At 39.1% G+C, this 18,148-nt stretch overlaps 1 protein-coding gene across 2 annotated transcripts in view; it reads left to right on the top strand.

The window, feature by feature from the left end:
• The window catches only part of TMEM161B (transmembrane protein 161B), a 45,902-nt gene extending 36,774 nt beyond the window's left edge, over positions 1-9,128 (top strand). For both annotated transcript variants that reach the window (XM_065046500.1, XM_065046499.1), the window contains 2 exons: positions 2,099-2,195; positions 3,039-9,128. In XM_065046500.1, coding sequence (XP_064902572.1) covers positions 2,099-2,195; positions 3,039-3,316 — 375 coding nt within the window. In that variant the 3' untranslated portion in view covers positions 3,317-9,128. The remainder of the gene's footprint in view (positions 1-2,098; positions 2,196-3,038) is intronic.
• The last annotated feature ends 9,020 nt before the right edge of the window (positions 9,129-18,148 follow it).

The following is an 18,148-nucleotide window of genomic DNA, read 5'->3' as shown; positions in this document are numbered from 1 at the left end:
ATTATTGAGAGGGGCAGCCACTAATACAACAGGCGGTCCACAGTGTGCATGCACGTGGCTTCACTCAAAACAATGCTGGAGCTGTCCCTGAGTCCCGGAGGAATACACACTTGCCTAAACATGGTGCAGGATTATTTTTAAAGAGATACACGCACTCGTAGTGAGTACGGGAAGCGTGCACTCGTGATTGTGCAAGGGTAAATTTATAATACACCCGCGATCCTGCGAGAGTTATTTTACTTACACGTGCGAATGTGCATGGAATCCTACTCGTGCTTATGTGGAAGCACGGAAGGAAAATACACTCGCGATTGTGCCAGGGGCTCTCGGCGGCCACTCGTGATTGTGCAAGGAAATAAAGTACTTGTGCAAATGTGCACGGAAAGAAAATACACCCGTGATTCTGTGAGGATTAATTTTACATGCGCTCATATGGAGCGCGGAAAGTTATACGTGCATACGTGCACGAAAAGTATAAATATACTCGCAATCCTGCGAGAAGTTTTATTCACAGCCGTAGTGGTGAGGCAAGCAGAGTCTCCATCCCGGGGGGGCTCTCGGTGGCAGCATCTTGCTCGTGCTCCGAGAGACCCACGACAATGGGCCGAGTCTCGACGAGAGTCCCGTTTTTATACTGGCTGATCAGATCTGACTGTGGGCATTCCAGAAGCTTCTCTGCACCCCCACCCTGGCTGTGGGTGCCCCTGAAGCCTCCAAACATCCCCCACACTGGCTGCAGGTGCCCAGCGGCTCAGTGGCTCCTCGGCACTCCCTTCTCCTAATGGCCCTGGCCAGGGGGCTCTGGGGCCAAACAGAAGAAGCTGTTGGCCTCGGGTAGCAGAGAGAGAGGGAGATGTGCCCACTCCTTCCATGCAGAAGGAGGGAGGGGGAGAGAGGGGGGGGGTTGCATTCTGCCACAGAGAGCTTCTGTCCCATCTATAAAACAACAGTATCTTCTCTATGTGGTGGTTCTTAAGTCCATTTATCCAGTATCTCTGTATCTTCTCTTTAAGAAGGCCATGGCCACAAAATAAAGTCTTATCTTGTTTTGCTAGCCATGTCTGCTTTATCTCCTGGAACTTCTGCCAGTGAAGGCTTTCCTATCTGCCATTCTACAGTGATTGTTACTTTTTATTTTGTTCTTTTTATCATAATCTATCCATTACCTTACGCTATTTTTTGTCTCACGCTTTTTTTCTTCTATCAGTGTCTTACTACGTTTTATTCTCACGTTACTTTTTTGATGCTTGCTCATCACAAAACCCTTTGGAGCCTATTTCCAAAAATGTCATGTCTGCCTTAATAATTTTTGCCACTCTGTATTCTGTTTTTTTCTAAAATCCAGTTAGCTTTATTTCATTGCTTGCTTGCTATTGATACTATGTTTTTTTTTTCCTGTATTTTATCTAATCCTTTAGTTCAATAGCTTATTTAAAATACATAATGTAACTTTCTTGAGAAAGATGGAACAGATTTGTAGCAGGGAGAGGGATAAATCTGAGTGGATTTCAATGAAACGTAATGTATACGTGAAATTAGACCATCTAAATGCTGTTATTGATCAACTACTAAGGAAAAATCATCTTGGCATTGTTTTTAAAGTACTGATGTTTCACAGTTGGAAATCTTATTAATATCTTGCTTTTGAAAAGGGACTGCAGTATTAACCAAAATTTCATTTACTTTTTATGAGGCTTTGGACTGTGACTAATACTTCGTTTTTGAAATGGGTTTTAGTTTGTAGTTCCCTGGGGACTTTAAAAATTAAACTTATATTTAGCTTTGATTCTGGTCTATTGAAATAGGAATCTTTGAATGACGACATGCAGAAGCAAAATTGATTCAGTTTGTTTTAACAGAACTGCTGTTTTTATTTTCTTTCAGCATTTTCTCTCAGGTTTGTAAATATCCTCAAACAAGATTTTTTCATTAAGTCTTTTGAAGACTGTGTCACATGCCAAGACATGCTAGAAAAGTTTTAAAGCAGCTTTCATGCATAAGTATTGGTTTTTTTAATAAATTGATTGTTTTTCCTAGACATGTTCATAAAGCTTCGCTTTGATCAGCCGGAACTCATGAATTTCTTCTGTTTTCCCAGGTGGCTCGAGTATTTTATTATCTCTGTGTAATTGCACTGCAGTATGTTGCACCGTTGGTAATGCTCCTTCACACAACTCTGCTCCTGAAAACACTAGGTAGGTGAAATTGGATCGACAAAAACATGTTCTGTTCTACCTAGGGCTTTTATACCTTCAGCTTGCTAAAGAGAATTAAAATATACGGTTACTTGCAATACAGACATACATTGTAGTTTCCTTCAATTTAAAACATAGTGATGTGGCACTTTTAAGGTGTCATGTTGCTCCTTTTGACATCGTCCAGTTATATTCTAATTTGATTTATTTCTGAGAAATTGTGTAATACAAAAAATGAAGCTGCTTACTTGCATTGAAATAATTGTCTTTTTAAAGTGACCTGTATAAAGCATTGTTGACTTAACCTTACGAGCATCTGTTAAAGGAATTTTTTTCAGCTTTTCAGTCTAACTGGTCTTTTTGAACCGAAATTGTTCATTTCATTATGGGGCAATCTGATGTCACTCTGTGTGGTTTTTGCGGCGTGTGTTGTGGCTTTTTTTTCATTTTTTTAATTTTCTTTCTTGTGAGGGATAGATTTCACAGCCTGTCATGCAGTCGTGGAATTCTTTTTGCAAAATGTCAGCACAAAGGCTTTGTTAGGCTGTGATTCACCCCGTTCCAGAGTGGGCATGTACCCCTGGTGAGGTGAATCTTACCCAGCACTGACAGGGGTCTTAAGGCAACTATATCACATGCAAATGTTAAGATGAATCCTACCCTAATACCTTACTAGTATCGTCAGGAAGCCATGCAGATAAATAGTTAGTATTTTTTGAGTTCTAAAAACTTCCTTTTTTGTGTGTGTGTGAAAAATATATCTAAGGTGATCTATAGGGTGACAAAAATAGCAGAACTTGAATTTAATTCTACACAAATCTGTTACTCATTTCGTTTTAACAGGCAATTATTCTTGGGGCATCTACCCGGAACTGAATTCTGACACTCCAGTAGAAAACAGTCTGCTTCCCAGTTCGGTTTATTCTGAGTCTCCACCTGCTGATGGAAAGATGAAAGTAACTGTAGTACAAATAACAATGGCTTTGGGAAGCCTGAAGAATATTTTCACTCCTCTCCTGTTCCGGGGACTGCTGTCTTTCCTAACGTGGTGGATTGCTGCTTGCCTCTTTTCCACAAGCCTTTTTGGGCTCTTCTATCACCAGTACCTGACTGTGGCGTGAACAGGTCAACTGACAAAGCAATTGTAAGGTCAAATACTAAATACAAACCCAGGTACCCAAGGGAAGATGAAAAGAAGAAAACTATAAACAAAGAGCAAACATATCAGAATATTTTTTAAACACTTCCTCTGTGTTCTCAGGGTGAATATTCTTATAATGTTTAAAATCGCAACTGGGCTTGTTATTTTTTGTTGTCCAAATGGTAGGTAACTAATTGAATTATAGTATCGGGACTGACTGGCGTTATTGTGTGGCAGGTGTTGGTGACAGTGCTGGAAAGATGTGACCTCTGGGTACCTTGGTTTCCATAAACAGCAAGCCAACCTCAAACCTTTGTGTTCTAAGCATCGACAGTCAGTGACTGAACTGTGTTGGAAAGGGTACTGGTTATAGTGATGGTGGCTGCCTATCAATTAAATCTTGAAACTGAGCCATACAGTGAAAGGAGATAGGGGATTTAAAAACATTCTGTTGGATGGCTATTGATCACTTTTCTCTGTGAAAAATGAAATAATCCAACAGGACAAAAGAGATACTGTATATTACAGTAAGGGAAGTTGTATAAAATTTAAATTTAACAAGAGTAGATGTATGGACCTGACAGGTATTGCTGCCTAAATATTTTGCAGGAATGCTTGTGCAGAAAGAGGAGAGTTATAAAAAAAATACATTATTTCTGTCCCTGCAGTCATTTTGAAGTGCTGGCCATCTGTATTGGTGCTAATGTTGATCCACAGATTCCATTTGGATCTTTACAATTTCTTCTTTTCAGGTAATAGATAAATTCCATTGAATTCACAAAATAATGGAGTAGATTTGTGACACCCATCAAACATTACAAAACGAAACAGTTTAATCCTGCTGACTGAGAGTGTATGTATCTGTGTAATGTACATATAAATATATATTATATATTAAATATATAATATATATGAAGTTATAAAGTATGGAAACTTTATTTTAAATTTCTGAATGTATCTTACAGGGCCGTGGGAGAGGGATGTACATGTATCTAATAATTTCGAGATCCCTTTGGAAATGAAAATTAAATTGCTTTTGAAAGTTCAGTTGAAAGGGCTATTTGTTTTTGGTGCCTCTTCAAAGGTACTTAGCTGTACTAGAGAACTTTTATTCTTTTGGAAGAAAAGATCTACCTAAACTGTTAATCTTCAAATTTCTGCTCTGTCAGATCATCATATTTTGTCACTGTAATCTGTGTTAACTTGGCCATATAGTCACAACTAATATCTCTTGGATTCAGAAAGATATTTTCTGTATAACAAAACAGCTATAGTAAGGAGGAACAAAACATTAACCTTACTTTTGCTTAACTAAGGGGATAGATTTCAAGTATAAAAACATGGCAAAACAAAGTATAATGGCAGTTTTTCGGATGTTTTGTGTATTGGCAAAACAGGAATGGGAATTTATATAAAGTAGCATTTTTCAAAAGTTAATATTACACTTTGCAGAGGTCAGTGGGGTTTTTTAATTAATACTAGCTGGTTTTTATGTTTCTGTTCTTTTTTTCTTGAATTTGTGGATGGCTTTGGCATATAATAAGCATTTATAAATGGAGAAGCTTAACTAAATATTTAATAGGTAGCAAACTTACTATATGGGAAAGCAAACTGTCAACAAATGCAGAGTATCAAGGATTTAAGCTGGTGATAAACTGTCTTACTGTGTCTAATGCCTTTTAAGTTATTTATTAGTTTATTAAAATGCATTTACTGATACTAGGGAAAGTTTTATGTGCACCAGCTGGTACCCACTGCGTGTTTTGGATGTCTGAGAACACTTTGCATGATGCTGCTGGTTTCATTGCAGTGTGGTATTTCAGTCCTACTGGTCCCGCAAGCTTTGTGTTTTGACGCTGTTTTATAACTAACGGGGACAAAGGCTCAGCTGTGTGAATTGGCCTAAAGGAAAATATTTGACTTCATGGATTCAGATCTTGAAACATTCCTAGGAAATGTATTTCAGATTATTAGAATGACAAAACATGACAGGTCCAACAATACTGGACCCACTTTCTATTAGTTCAAGATGTATTATTACTAATAGAGTTACTAGGGCCAGCTTTTAAGTTATAGTTAGGTATCCAGTGTTAATGTTTTATTCAGGAAAATAAAACGATATCATCTGGTGTGATTCTGATGGTAGCCCTGGCTGAAGAAGCTCACTGTGTAGGAGAGAGAACCTGTTACTGCAATGTGAAGGGTAGGAATAAACTTTGGATACTGGAGAAGACTTAAAAATAATGTCACAGAGTTTCTGTTGGCATAGATATTCTGAAAGCTCATAAGTAAAAGCAAACTGCAGCGCTATAATATTGCATTCAGCAAAGGTATTTGATTGTGCACGTAGCTGAGCTTCACAGAGCTTTTGGTAGGAGCTCACACTGTCTTATTCTTCAGACATCACACTGATCACAGTGGAAAATAAGCACCCAGATGCTGCTAATCTTAAGATCAACGCTTGTGGCCGTTGCTGTTTCATTTTTCTGCAGAACTCAGTGGTTGATCAGTGGTCAGCAGCCTGATCTGAGTGGGAGATGGTCTTTCTTTGGATCCATTAGATCCTTATGTGAGCCTAGGAGGCTTATTAAAAACCAAAATATAGCAATAAACGCCTTTGAAATTTGAGGTGGCAGTGAAACTGTAGGGCGTGTATTGCTGTGGTTGTGAGCGGTTCTTCCTACAACGACTCAAAAGTAACTTTTAAAGTAAAATAGAAACCCCGATAGTCCTGGCTTCCATAAGTTAATGTCTTAGGTAAGCTTCAGAGGAGTGTCTGCTAATTTCTTTATTAAGTACCTTTAAAACAGCAGCTGGGAAATGCCTTTTTCTTTTTTCCATGGAGTCCATTATCAGCACCTGGGGGAGAACAGGAGAATGCATCTTACAGGAATGGAAAACCAAGTAAAAGGTGATGGAGGGGTTAGTAGTTGTTATTCAGGATTCTTAAACACTTAATTTCTGAGAGATTTTAGAAGGACAGGTGCCTTTGAGAACAAATGTATGTTTCTTTCTTCCCTCCTCAGTTCACATCTCCCTTTCCCACTCCAGTAACGTGACTTGTTAGCTTATCTCCTTTTTCCTGTACACAGCTTTTCCCCTACGTTCGCTGCACAGGATTGATTGAGGTAAATTAGTTCAGGATTATATTTTGAATTTTGTTGTCTTGGTTTAAATTAATCTATTTTTGAAGGATCAGTTCCTTTAAAATGGTTCAAATAACTTTGGATCCCAGCTGAAATATGAAAAAACTTGTGAATGGTTGTTTAAACACTGCACTTTTATTATGGGAATCTCTTCCGGGGCTGTCAAACTCATTTTCACTGGGGCCACACCAGCCTCATGGTTGCTTCAAAGGGACAAATGTAATTTTAGGAAATGAAAAGGAATTTTAGGAAGTGAAAATGAGTTTGATATCCCTGCTTTAGACGAAGTATTAAGACAGTGATAAGTCCAGGTCTTCCAGCAAGAAGCCCAAGCATAAAACTTGGGCTATTTCTCAACTTAGAGAAGTTGATCAGGAAAAGGAGAATGGATTATATATAACAAGCCTATTCTTCCACTTTTCACTTCTCCTCTTTTGGTATTTGCTGAAGATACAGGATTTGCCAGGTTTTGAGGTATTTTTAGCTGCATAGTTTTTCCTCTTCCAGAACTCTCTTGCTTAAGAGTCAACAGATAAAGTAATGGGGCAAAACCAGGTAGAATCAGTACAAGAGAACATGCCTGGTACAGAAGGACGCGCTTTAGAAAGTTCATTTCCATGGCAGTTGTTCTTCACCCTCTTTGAGTCACAAATACTTGAGATCTGTGACGAGAGATATGTGATTACCTGGGTTGTAAAGTCAAGCTCACCTGTGAACGAAAATGCCACCAAGATACACGAACGTAACAATTAGGTACAGTGTATAAAATTGTTAATGACTGAAAAAGATGTCAACTAACCTTGAACTATTAAAGGTTTTGTATTTTGTCACTCCAGCTAAATGCTAATACAAGTCTCGGATTTACCACATAGAAAATTAAATTTATTTAGTCATAAAGCTGTTGGGAGGCCATACAAGGTAAAAGGCCTTATGCCTCGTTATTTTCACAGGCCTCTGTTTTACTTTTGAGCACAGCTTTTTCTCCAGGGAAGGTTTTTGAACAGTTTTATAAATGCGATACTTCACGTTTTGTCGTATGGCACAAGCTGCACATGTATTTGTTAGCCACAAAAATTGTAGATGTAACCCCACTGTTCATTTTGTCACTATGAAGTTACTAGAACATTTTAGTTAGGATTTAAGAGTTTAGCACGTGGTAAAAATGGAAACATTGATTGGAAACGAGGCCAAAGAAAGTTGCGTGTTCTCTTGGAGAAATCTTTAAATGATGGCTGAGCAAAATCTTAGGGGAATGCAACAGCACGTCACTTTATATCCTAAACGAAGTATTAAATGCAAACGTTTACCATTATGACTGTTATTTTCAGCATCTGCAGCCTAAATCCCAAATGGTAAACTAAGAACAATATTTTAACCTCTCTGATTCTTACTCTAAAGAGCATCTAGGCAACAAGTATCAAAACCAAATACCGGTTCTAGTTAAGCGAGCTGGCACGGTCAGTCCGTGCTTTGGAGTGATTTTGTGTGTATGTGTGCAACTCGGTGGCTCCTGCAGCACATGGGCTGAAATGAACGTGGTGTCTCCTGTCCCAACACGAGACCGAAGGGTTTTCCTCCTCCCTGGGTGAGATCGTGAGGCCAAGACGTTATTTCAAGGCTGCTTTTGCCCAGATCTGTGTATGCTGCACTTTTTCAGGTCTCTCACTGTGGGCTGCCGGCAGAGTGATGCTGCACCGGACATAGTTCTGCATGCCAGTGTGCATGTATTTTTATAACTTAGGTGTCAACGGTGTTTTTAACGGAAATTATTTTAAATCCTGATACCACGGGTCATCTTTTCATTTTCTTAATTACTATCAGTGCCTGCGAGTAGAAGTCAAATACTTCTATGCTAATTTTCTTTTTAAAACTTGATGTCCAGACTAAATATTAACAAGTATGCCGTTTTATCTTGATGTGTGAAATTCACCAAACTTTTTCCATATGTGGTCGAGCATCAGTCAGTCCGTATTGGGATTTGCAGCATTTCTCTCAGCAGCGTGCTATCCATATGACTCTGCTATTTATAAAGCAAGCAAACACCTCAGTAGGGTTTTGAGCATAGCTTTTCACTAGTTCCTTAGTAGTAGGCCATTTCTATTTATTTTATGATGCTGCTAGGTATTTTCTAAAACCTGGCTTAAAATATCTTGTGTGTAAAGTCAACCTCGTTCGCTTTTCCTCTGTTCATTGTAACTCTGCTTCCCGTGTATGTTCTGAGCTTCAAGAATGCGTATTTATAGTTTTGATAAAAACCTAGGACAAAGAAAAAACGCACCAAAAATCTTATTTCATAACTACAGCTCACGATGTGCCAACGAACAGTTCTTATGTTTCGTGTCTTCAATCATTCCTTTGTCCCGTTGTTAACAATCTTGCACATTTTGAATATGTAACGTTTTCTAGGAAGAATGTGGGGATATGCTCTGTAATAGCAATCACGGGAAACTTTGTCTAATGTTTCAGTCTTCCCATTTATGTGAGCAAATATTAATGTAAAGATGCTATTAAATAATTTAAGCCTAAAATTTCTCGTAAGGTAGACTTGTTATAAATTGCACAGGGAACATGCTCCAAGTTGTAAATATTTTAAGTATGTCTCTTTGTTGCTGGGAACAGATAAATTCAGTATTGTTGTTCTGTTAATAGTCTTTTTTTTGGTCTTTTTAAGTGAAAAGCACATAATATTTCCTACTTTAGGACAAACCTACAAGCAAAAGACTCCTGTCCCTTCATTATTTGCCAAATGGGAAAGGCTCTGATATTATTTATCTAAATTCTAGCTTTCTCTTATTGCTTAATCACTGTTAAAATACAATTTTTATAGTTACAGCTTTACAGGTATTAAGACTGTCGTACCTAATAGTGGAGATGCTGTCAAACGGTTATTGCATTATATTGACCTGTCCTGACGGGTGTTGCTTTTACCTGCTGTTCCAGAACAAATTGTCTCATTTACTTTAAGCTCTGGAGGTTAATCGGGGTCTGTGAACAGGAGAGCGCAGCACACGTTGGAAAAACTGGAGAGTTGCTGTGTTTCGTGATTTTTTGGGTATTTGTTGGTTGATTTCTTGGGTTTTTTGGGTCGGTGTGGGTAATACTGAAGTACAATTACAACAAATAATAAACAACCTACAGTAACATTGCATTATTCTTGTACACTCTGGACTGAAGTGCCTGAACGTGGGTGATCTCTACAGGACATGTAGTTATTTTGGTACATAGCAGAAGGTTAACTTTTGGAAAGAAAACACAAGGACTGCTTGCTATAAAATTGTTTCCTTACAGCTTTTGGCATATAGAATGTCCACGTGCTTTTATGGGTTATTACAAATCAGGGTCTGAAGAAAACTTTTCCATTCCCATTACTTTAATGGTAATCTAACAGCTTTGCCCACTCCCTATAGAACACCCCACTGCGAATGCGGTTTTGGTTTGTTGTGGCCGAGGGAGCGACTGGCACAGATCTGAAACCATCAGCTTTAACTCAAGTTTTGTGTGGACACCCTGGGTGTTGTTACGCCCTGGTTTTGCAGGCACACGAGTGATTTCAGCTGGGTAAGTAGTTCCGCTTGAGCTCGGAAAGACACTGGTTTGATTTAGTTTAGTTTAGTTCAGTTTCTAGTTTAGTTTAGGATTTTTAATTTTTTTTATTTTGTGTTTTGTTTTTATTTTGGGTTTTTTTGTTTTTATTTTGGTTTGGTTTTTATTTTGGTTTGGTTTTTATTTTGGTTTGGTTTTTATTTTGGTTTGGTTTTTATTTTGGTTTGGTTTTTATTTTGGTTTGGTTTTTATTTTGGTTTGGTTTTTATTTTGGTTTGGTTTTTATTTTGGTTTGGTTTTTATTTTGGTTTGGTTTTTATTTTGGTTTGGTTTTTATTTTGGTTTGGTTTTTATTTTGGTTTGGTTTTTATTTTGGTTTGGTTTTTATTTTGGTTTGGTTTTTATTTTGGTTTGGTTTTTATTTTGGTTTGTTTTTTAATTTTGTGGGGGTTTTTTTATTTTTTATTGTGTTTTTTTTGTTTTTTTTTGCTTTTGTTTTGCTTTTTATTTTGGTATTGGTATTTTTTATTTTGTTATTTTGGTTTTTTTTTATTTTGTTTTTTTTTTGTTTATTTTGTTTTTGTTTTAATTTTTTATTTGTTTTGTTTTTATTTGGTCTTTTTTTACATTTTATTTTTTACTTTTTAATTTTTACTTTTTTACTTTTTATTTTTTATTTTTAAAATTTTTATTTTATTTTAATTTTTATTTCTTATTTTATTTTCTTTTTAATTTTTTATTTTATTTATTTATTTTACTTTTTATTTTACTTTATATGCCATAAGGGTATCGAATAGTGAAACCGCCTTGACCTTTCAAGTATTTCCCCGCCTCTGAGAGCGGCGGGAGATGGAGGCGGAACCTGCCAGTTGAGGTTCAGCGGGGAATTAAGAACGTGAGGAAACACCAGGTGCCTACTTTCAAGTTTAACTGCGCGTTCTAAATGTGAAGTGCTTGTACGCTGGGATGGTGTTGCTGATTCTCATCTACCAAAGGAAATCTTCCCCCGAGGAAGGCTTATAAAAGCATTTTGAGCTCCTAGCTCTAAGAAGTGGCTGTATCAATCTGTACTGTATATACTATACTGTTTGGGAAACCTTGCTCCAGTGAGCTTACTAAACATTTCCTTACGCTATGTGTAAGGAACTACATTGCTCTTTTTACTGTAGAGCACTGAGAAGCTGGTTTTGTCTTGCTTAGTGTTACCACGTATCAGGCAGCATTTTATTAATGTGAAAGCAGTAAGAACCGGTTTGTCTTCTAAACACCTAAATTCCTTTAATATCAGTACACGCTGCAAAGTGAAGCAAGATTCTTATTCCCCGCTCACTCTGTTGAAATAATTTAACTTCGTTTTTATAATCCACACGTTATTAAATTTAAATCTTCTAGTTGCTAATGGTAATACCACAGCAAATCTAAGAGAAACTGTGATGTCTGCTGTGTATCAACTGCCCCATCACCTTTCTTGCCTTTGTGAAGCATCGATCCGTGTTGGACATTTAATGTCTACAGCAGTGATGCTCCTATAGTATTTTAGTATCCCTACATGTACTCTGCATGTCTTGCATTTGTGCACTGTGAAAGGATAGAGACTGTCTTACAGTACTTTAGGTTTCAAAAAACCTTTATTTTATATAGTATTTCTCACATCCAAAATAGGACAATTTCTAAAGCCAAAGATCAATAAATGTTTATTGTCTATCGGTGTGATATTTTTTTAACCAATTTTGTATGATACATCCCGCTTGTTATCAACTTGTGCAAAATCCCCAGGTTTGCCAAAGTAAAAGTAACCAGACTGTTTCTCAGTTTCTGTGGTAGCCCAAATTGTTTATCTTTTTAAAAAATAATTGAGTTAAACCATTTATCTCCTCCTCATTTGGGTGCAGCAGAATAAACAGTTTTCTAGCGTAAATACAGATAGTGTCTTAATCACATGAGCAGCAGTTTGTCCACAAAGAACCACTTATAGATTTTATATAAGTGTTTTCATTTCTGAGTGGTTTAGAATTACAATTTCGGAACAGTTTAACTGCTTCTGAAAGGATCAGCTGTACAATGTGGTGAATGGAGGAAACTGAGTTTCTCAGTGAACTTAAGGGATTTATCACATTTCTTGTTGACTGTCGTCCTTCCTGATGGGAAACCACTTTAAAAGGGGTTCTGTTTGCTGTCTTAAAGAGAAGTAATGTGTTTGTAAACACATTACATGGTCTCTTCTTTTTAATCCTGACAGCACAAGGAGGAATATCTTTAATAATATTTTGTAACCTTGGGGGCTTTTAAATTTGATTTTTGGAATGTCAGATTTGGTTTTGCATGAATATTCTTTCCATGTGTGCAGTGTGTGCACAGGTGGATGATGCCAGAACTGCTCAGATAGCTCTGCAGCAGTCAAAGTGTCCTTGAGAAAGAGCTTTCTTTAACCCGCAACCAAAGTGATACCAAAGACCTCTTGAGCTGTAGAGGGCAGAGAGGAAGAATACCCCTCCGCCACTTGGAAGAGCCGGTTTTGACGTTTGCAGTGGGGATTTGAAAGCTTAGAGGGCATTCGAGCTGTGGGACCCTCCTCTTGAAAATGATCGGCCCATCCCAAATAACAGGGTGGGTTTAAAATCATGGTTGGGAGGCAGGCAATAAGTTACAGCGGGAGATTTATTCATGTCTCAGAAGCCACCTTAGCCTTCTGCTTTCTCTGTCCAACCTGAAGTTTGAGGCTGTCTTGAGACGCTGCCATCCCCAAGGCGATGGGTGTTCCTGGCATGTTCCTCTCAGCAGTTTTTACAGTCCACGCTTCCTCTTTGGTTAATGTGTTGATGATAGTTTGCTGCTGTGAAGTTCAAGCTAACCAACGAGTGCTGGCACAGTGTAGGCGCTTCTTGAGATTTATTCTAGGATAGGTTTCTTGTGCCCTACAAAGTTTGTTGTATTTATCCTGTAGAAGGACTTGTGCTGGAGCCATGCTGGACACAGCTGGGTTACTCGAGCAGTTGGCTCTACAGCATTGTTGCTCCCTGTGGGATCTTCCAGCCCCTTAAGTGTAGAGTCTTGCATCTGGGCAGGAACAACCCCAGGTCCCAGTATAAGTTGGGGAATGACCTATTAGAGAGCAGTGTAGGGGAAAGGGACCTGGGGGTCCTGGGGACAGCAGGATGACCATGAGCCAGCACTGGGCCCTTGTGGCCAGGAAGCCAATGGTACCTGGGGTGGGTTAGAAGGGGGTGGTCAGTAGGTCAGAGAGGTTCTCCTGCCCCTCTGCTCTGCCCTGGGGAGACCACATCTGGAATATTGTGTCCAGTTGTGGCCCCTCAGTTCCAGCAGGACAGGGAACTGCTGGAGAGAGTCCAGCGCAGCCACCAAGATGCTGAAGGGAGTGGAGCATCTCCCGTGTGAGGAAAGGCTGAGGGAGCTGGGGCTCTGGAGCTGGACAAGAGGACACTGAGGGGTGACCTCGTTAATGTTTACAGATATATAAAGGATGAGTGTCAGGAGGATGGAGCCAGGCTCTTCTCGGTGACAACCAGTGATAGGACAAGGGGTGATGCGTACAAACGGGAACATAAGAGGTTCCACTTAAATTTGAGAAGGAACTTCTTCTCGGTGAGGGTGGCAGAGCCTGGCCCAGGCTGCCCAGGGAGGTTGTGGAGTCTCCTTCTGTGCAGACATTCCAACCCGCCTGGACACCTTCCTGTGTAACCTCATCTGGGTGTTCCTGCTCCATGGGGGGATTGCACTGGATGAGCTTTCCAGGGCCCTTCCAACCCCTGACATTCTGGGATTCTGTGGTACAGAGCTCAATTAAAAAAGTATCCATCCCTCTGCTCGCCACAGCCTTCACTGCCATGGAAATGTTTGCTCTGCTCTTCCAGCTCTTCACATTCAGTTGCTGTGCAGCAAGAAGCAGCTGTGGAAGCCTTGGCTTCGAAGGGAGGTGAGCCTTTGATTTCAAGGGTTGTCTGAAGTCTTGCTTTCGAACACATCAGCTTCACACTCCAAATCCGCACTGGTTTATTAGGTCTTAAGTGAAGAAAACTAGTAAGGCTGACCTCTGCTGTCAAGCCCAAGCCTGCGTGATCCAGTGTAGGAGCCTAAAGACCACCCAGCTTTTGGAAACCTTAATTGTAGCAGGACATGTTCTGTGGTGGAAGAAGGACTGGAAATGCACTCCAGCCAAGAGGCATCTGGTACCTGTCCCATGCTAGCTGGTCTGGACAGGGCTGAGAAAATAATGAAGATGTTAATGTTTTGATTCACATTTTATGAAGAATTTTCCAAGATACAACACAATTATTGTTGCCTGCCTGCTTAGTATAGACAGGCTATTAGCTGGTGGATTGCAAAAGAGATGCAGCAGAGACCGGGAGATCACTCAGAAAAATATTCAGTTTACCTCTAAATTGCATTTAAAAAATAGAAAATAATTTGTTAGACTTGTTCTGGCATCAATCCTGCAATTTTTTTCTGCTTTGCATAGTACCTGAGTGTTTAAAGACCTGTGTAAAACACTGTTGAGGGTTTGTATTTTGGTTTCCCAGCCCTGGTGGGTCTGGGGGAAAGGTGACTGCTCAGTGAAGTGTGGAGCCACCCTTCACAGCTGAAAGGAAAATAAAGCATCCTTCCTTTTGAATTTCGAAAATTCACAACCTATTTCCATAATTTTGCATAACCAATACGTGCCCCTGTTCTTCTCCCCAGTCAAATTTGAAAGCAGTTCTTCAAGGAGTGTAGAACTTGCACAGTTTCTTGAAATGCTCATTTTTCTACGTGCATGGGGTGTAGTGTGAAGCAGTTGTGCATACATCAGAAACTAAAATAATGCTTCTTGTTGGAGCCAGATGTGTCTGATGTTTTAGGATTGCAACCACTCAGTTGCTTCCTATTCCTTTGAGTTATATTGGAAAAAGGACATACCTGCAAGTTTTGGTCTTAAAATCTGGTTTTCTTCCTTGCATGAGCACATGCCATTCCACTCCTACTGTTTTGTTTTTTGTTTTGTTTTTTTTGGTATCAAACTGATTAAAAGAGTGAGAAATAAAGATCTTCAGGCACGGCAGAGTCATGTATTGAGGAATCTGCGCTGTGATTTACAGAATAAAAGACGTGGAAAGCAGTTGATCTGGGCAAGGGTTTGTTGGCCGCAACTCAACACAATGTGGTGGTTTGATGGTTTGATATATTCGATTAAAAACCATCCGGGAGGTGGGGAGTGAATGTGACTCGGATTAAAAACACAAAAGGGGTGAGTTGGGGATTGTGCTGTGTGGTGCGGGGTAAGAGGGACCGATACCATAAAACTGCAGGGTGAGGTTTTCTGTGTCGTCGTTTTTCATTGTGAAAACCTGGAAAAGCTGCGGAGGATTTAAGGACTAGAAAAATGGCTTCTAGTGAGAAACGTTAAGAACTCTGTAAAGTATCGAGGGAAGATAGGTTAAAGTATGTTAATGTGCAATAAAATCTGCATGGACAAGTACTCTAATCTGAGAGGAAGACAGAACAAGAGCCAGAGACTGGAACTTGATGCTGGATGAATGAACCGTAGTAGAAATGGTGGTTTTAACATGGAGAGTCAATAATTGTATTACAGCATGAAGTGGTGACTTCTGCACTGGGTTGTCTTCAGACATCCTCTGTATAACCTGCTGTGGGTGACAATTCACTGCTCTCAATGCAAAGATAATCAACAAAAAGTAAGGGAACCAGGGGGCAAACAGCTAGACCACTGTTTAATTAATTTTTATCCTAAACGTTGGAATTTTTGAACTATTGGATTGACACACAATGAGGAGGAAATGCACAAACTTTATTTATGTAACACAGACTATGGGTAGCCATTTTTTTATATTGCATAGGTTTTAATGCCTTAGAAATATTGTAAATGGTGAAAGATTTTAAAATATAGTCTTGCCGATACCGAGAAAAAAGGTAATGTAAATTTGAAAATACAGAAGTATAAAGGAAATGTAAATATTACATTCTGTCTTTTTGAATGGCATAATGATATCTTGGAAAGCTGGAAATTCTTTTTCTAAAAGATGCTGAATCTAATTCCATTTCAAGAATGGGGTCAGAACATTACTCTTAACAAGTTCCAAGTCCTGAGCACTTGAACTTTTTGTTAATGATGCTACAGTTTTATGATTCTTACTGCTCAGCTGATAATAGAGCAGATGATTTCCTTAGAGAAGCAGCTGAATGAGAGACCGAGAGCTGGCACTTAGATTTTAGATCTAGTTTTGACTTTCCAAGCGGCAGAAGTTGTCAGCAGGAGACTTGCTGGTGCACTCACTGGCCTGAGCTGGCGATTTAAGGTTCCACTTCTCTTAAATTCCCGGAGGTAAGAGCCATTTTGTTATTTTCTTTGGAGAGACATCCTTCCCTTGCAAATCCATCTTTTCATCAGAACCTTGCTTGAGAAAGGAATGTCTGGAGATGGTAGCTCGAGCAAGATATTGCCATTGGTTTAGGATATTTCAGTAGGAATTCAGTGATTTCTTGTCTGTTATCAAATCCTTCATCAGCTGGATTGGAGTCTTTAGTAGCATCTATATTCTGTTAACTTTTTTTACTCATATCTGTTGTTTCTTTTCTTCCATATCTTAGTTTTCACCATGGAGCCTGCTCTCTAGAGCACGAGTTTTAGCCGTGGAGTGTTGTTTTCAGCTGTTTGTTGGGTTGGCCGTGTCCCCACCTGGGGGTATCGCCTTCAGCCAGCCCAGGTGTTCACTTACCATCTTTCTGCATCCCACATTGTGTCTGTGCTACTTACCTTTAGTAACACCTTTAGCCAATTATTACTCACCCTTCCTATACTCCCACAGACCACTACTATGTTCCTGGTCTTCTTTCCTGCTGCCCCTGACTGCCAGTCCAATTCTTCCAACCCTCCCAGACGACCATGTCCCAAGCGTTAATGAGACAACCCTATTAATGCTTCCCACTATTAACTCTGCCTCCTGTTTTGCAACAACTTCACAACGCCGGTTGTTTTCTGGATATTTGATAGTTCCCAGATCCTTTTCTGCAGTACTGTTGCAAGACAATTATTTCCTATTTTTCTATATATTATTTTTTATTAAGTGTAATACTTGACTTTTTTGTTTAAATAATAATTTCAGACCATTTCAGTAATGTATCAAAGTTACTTTAAGTTAAAATAAACCGTTACTTGAGTCTATTAGATTTACTATATATTTTCTACACAAATATACTGACATGTTAAGAAAATATTGAAGTGCATTGTCCTTGTAGGATTGTGCACACACAGGCATTGCATATATGTTTACATGTATGTGTTTTTATATATGAACACTACCCCCATTGTATACTCCCTGTCTAACACTGGAACGCTCACGGTAGTTCTGCATCACGTCCTAACTGGTGTGTAAGTTCTTCATAGTCTTTATCCAAATATTTTCATCTGTTTGTGAAAACTTCATGCCATGTTGCATCAAAGACCTTGACAAAGGCAAGACAGGTGCAATCTCTTGTTTTCCCATTCCCCATCAGACCAGTTGGCTGAAAGAAATAAATTAGGTTGGTTTTACATGATCCGCCCTTGGCAGATCTGTGTCAGCTTTTCTGATCGCTCAGAGTTTACAGACTAATCGGGAATCTGTTCAGAGTTATTTTCTTGTTGGAGTTCAGGTTGGGTTGTTCAATAACCCAGGTTACCCCACACTTTCTATAGGGTGATGTCGTATTTCTCTGCCTACAGGCCTGTGAAGCTTCTTGTTCGATCAGCTTTTTGGGGTCAGTCAATAATTGTATGGTGACACTTTTTGACCAGTGCAATAAGGACCCCAGTGAAACTTCCTCAAGCTGTCCTGATTAAATGCATCCAGCTTTTCTTAATATTCGTTAGTCTTTTCTTTCTGTATCCTGACATCCTTTCCATGGCCTGACATGGTGAAGAAATGTAAAAAATGAGCACTCCAGCAGTTAATTTATTTAACTTTCCTGTTTTTAATAGACAACTATTGATTTTCCTTCTTATTTCCATTGTCCTTTAGGTATTCTTAGCTGTCTTGAGTTTGTCCCTGCCTACCTATTGTAGGGGTTTTTTTATGCTTTCTCTTATTTGTGTGCCATTGTTTGGCTGGTTTTGTTCTGAGTTTGGTTAT

Source organism: Columba livia, chromosome Z, assembly GCF_036013475.1.
Source record: "Columba livia isolate bColLiv1 breed racing homer chromosome Z, bColLiv1.pat.W.v2, whole genome shotgun sequence".
In the NCBI taxonomy this organism is placed as follows: Eukaryota; Metazoa; Chordata; class Aves; order Columbiformes; family Columbidae; genus Columba; species Columba livia.
This window is presented reverse-complemented; position numbering and strand designations above follow the sequence as displayed.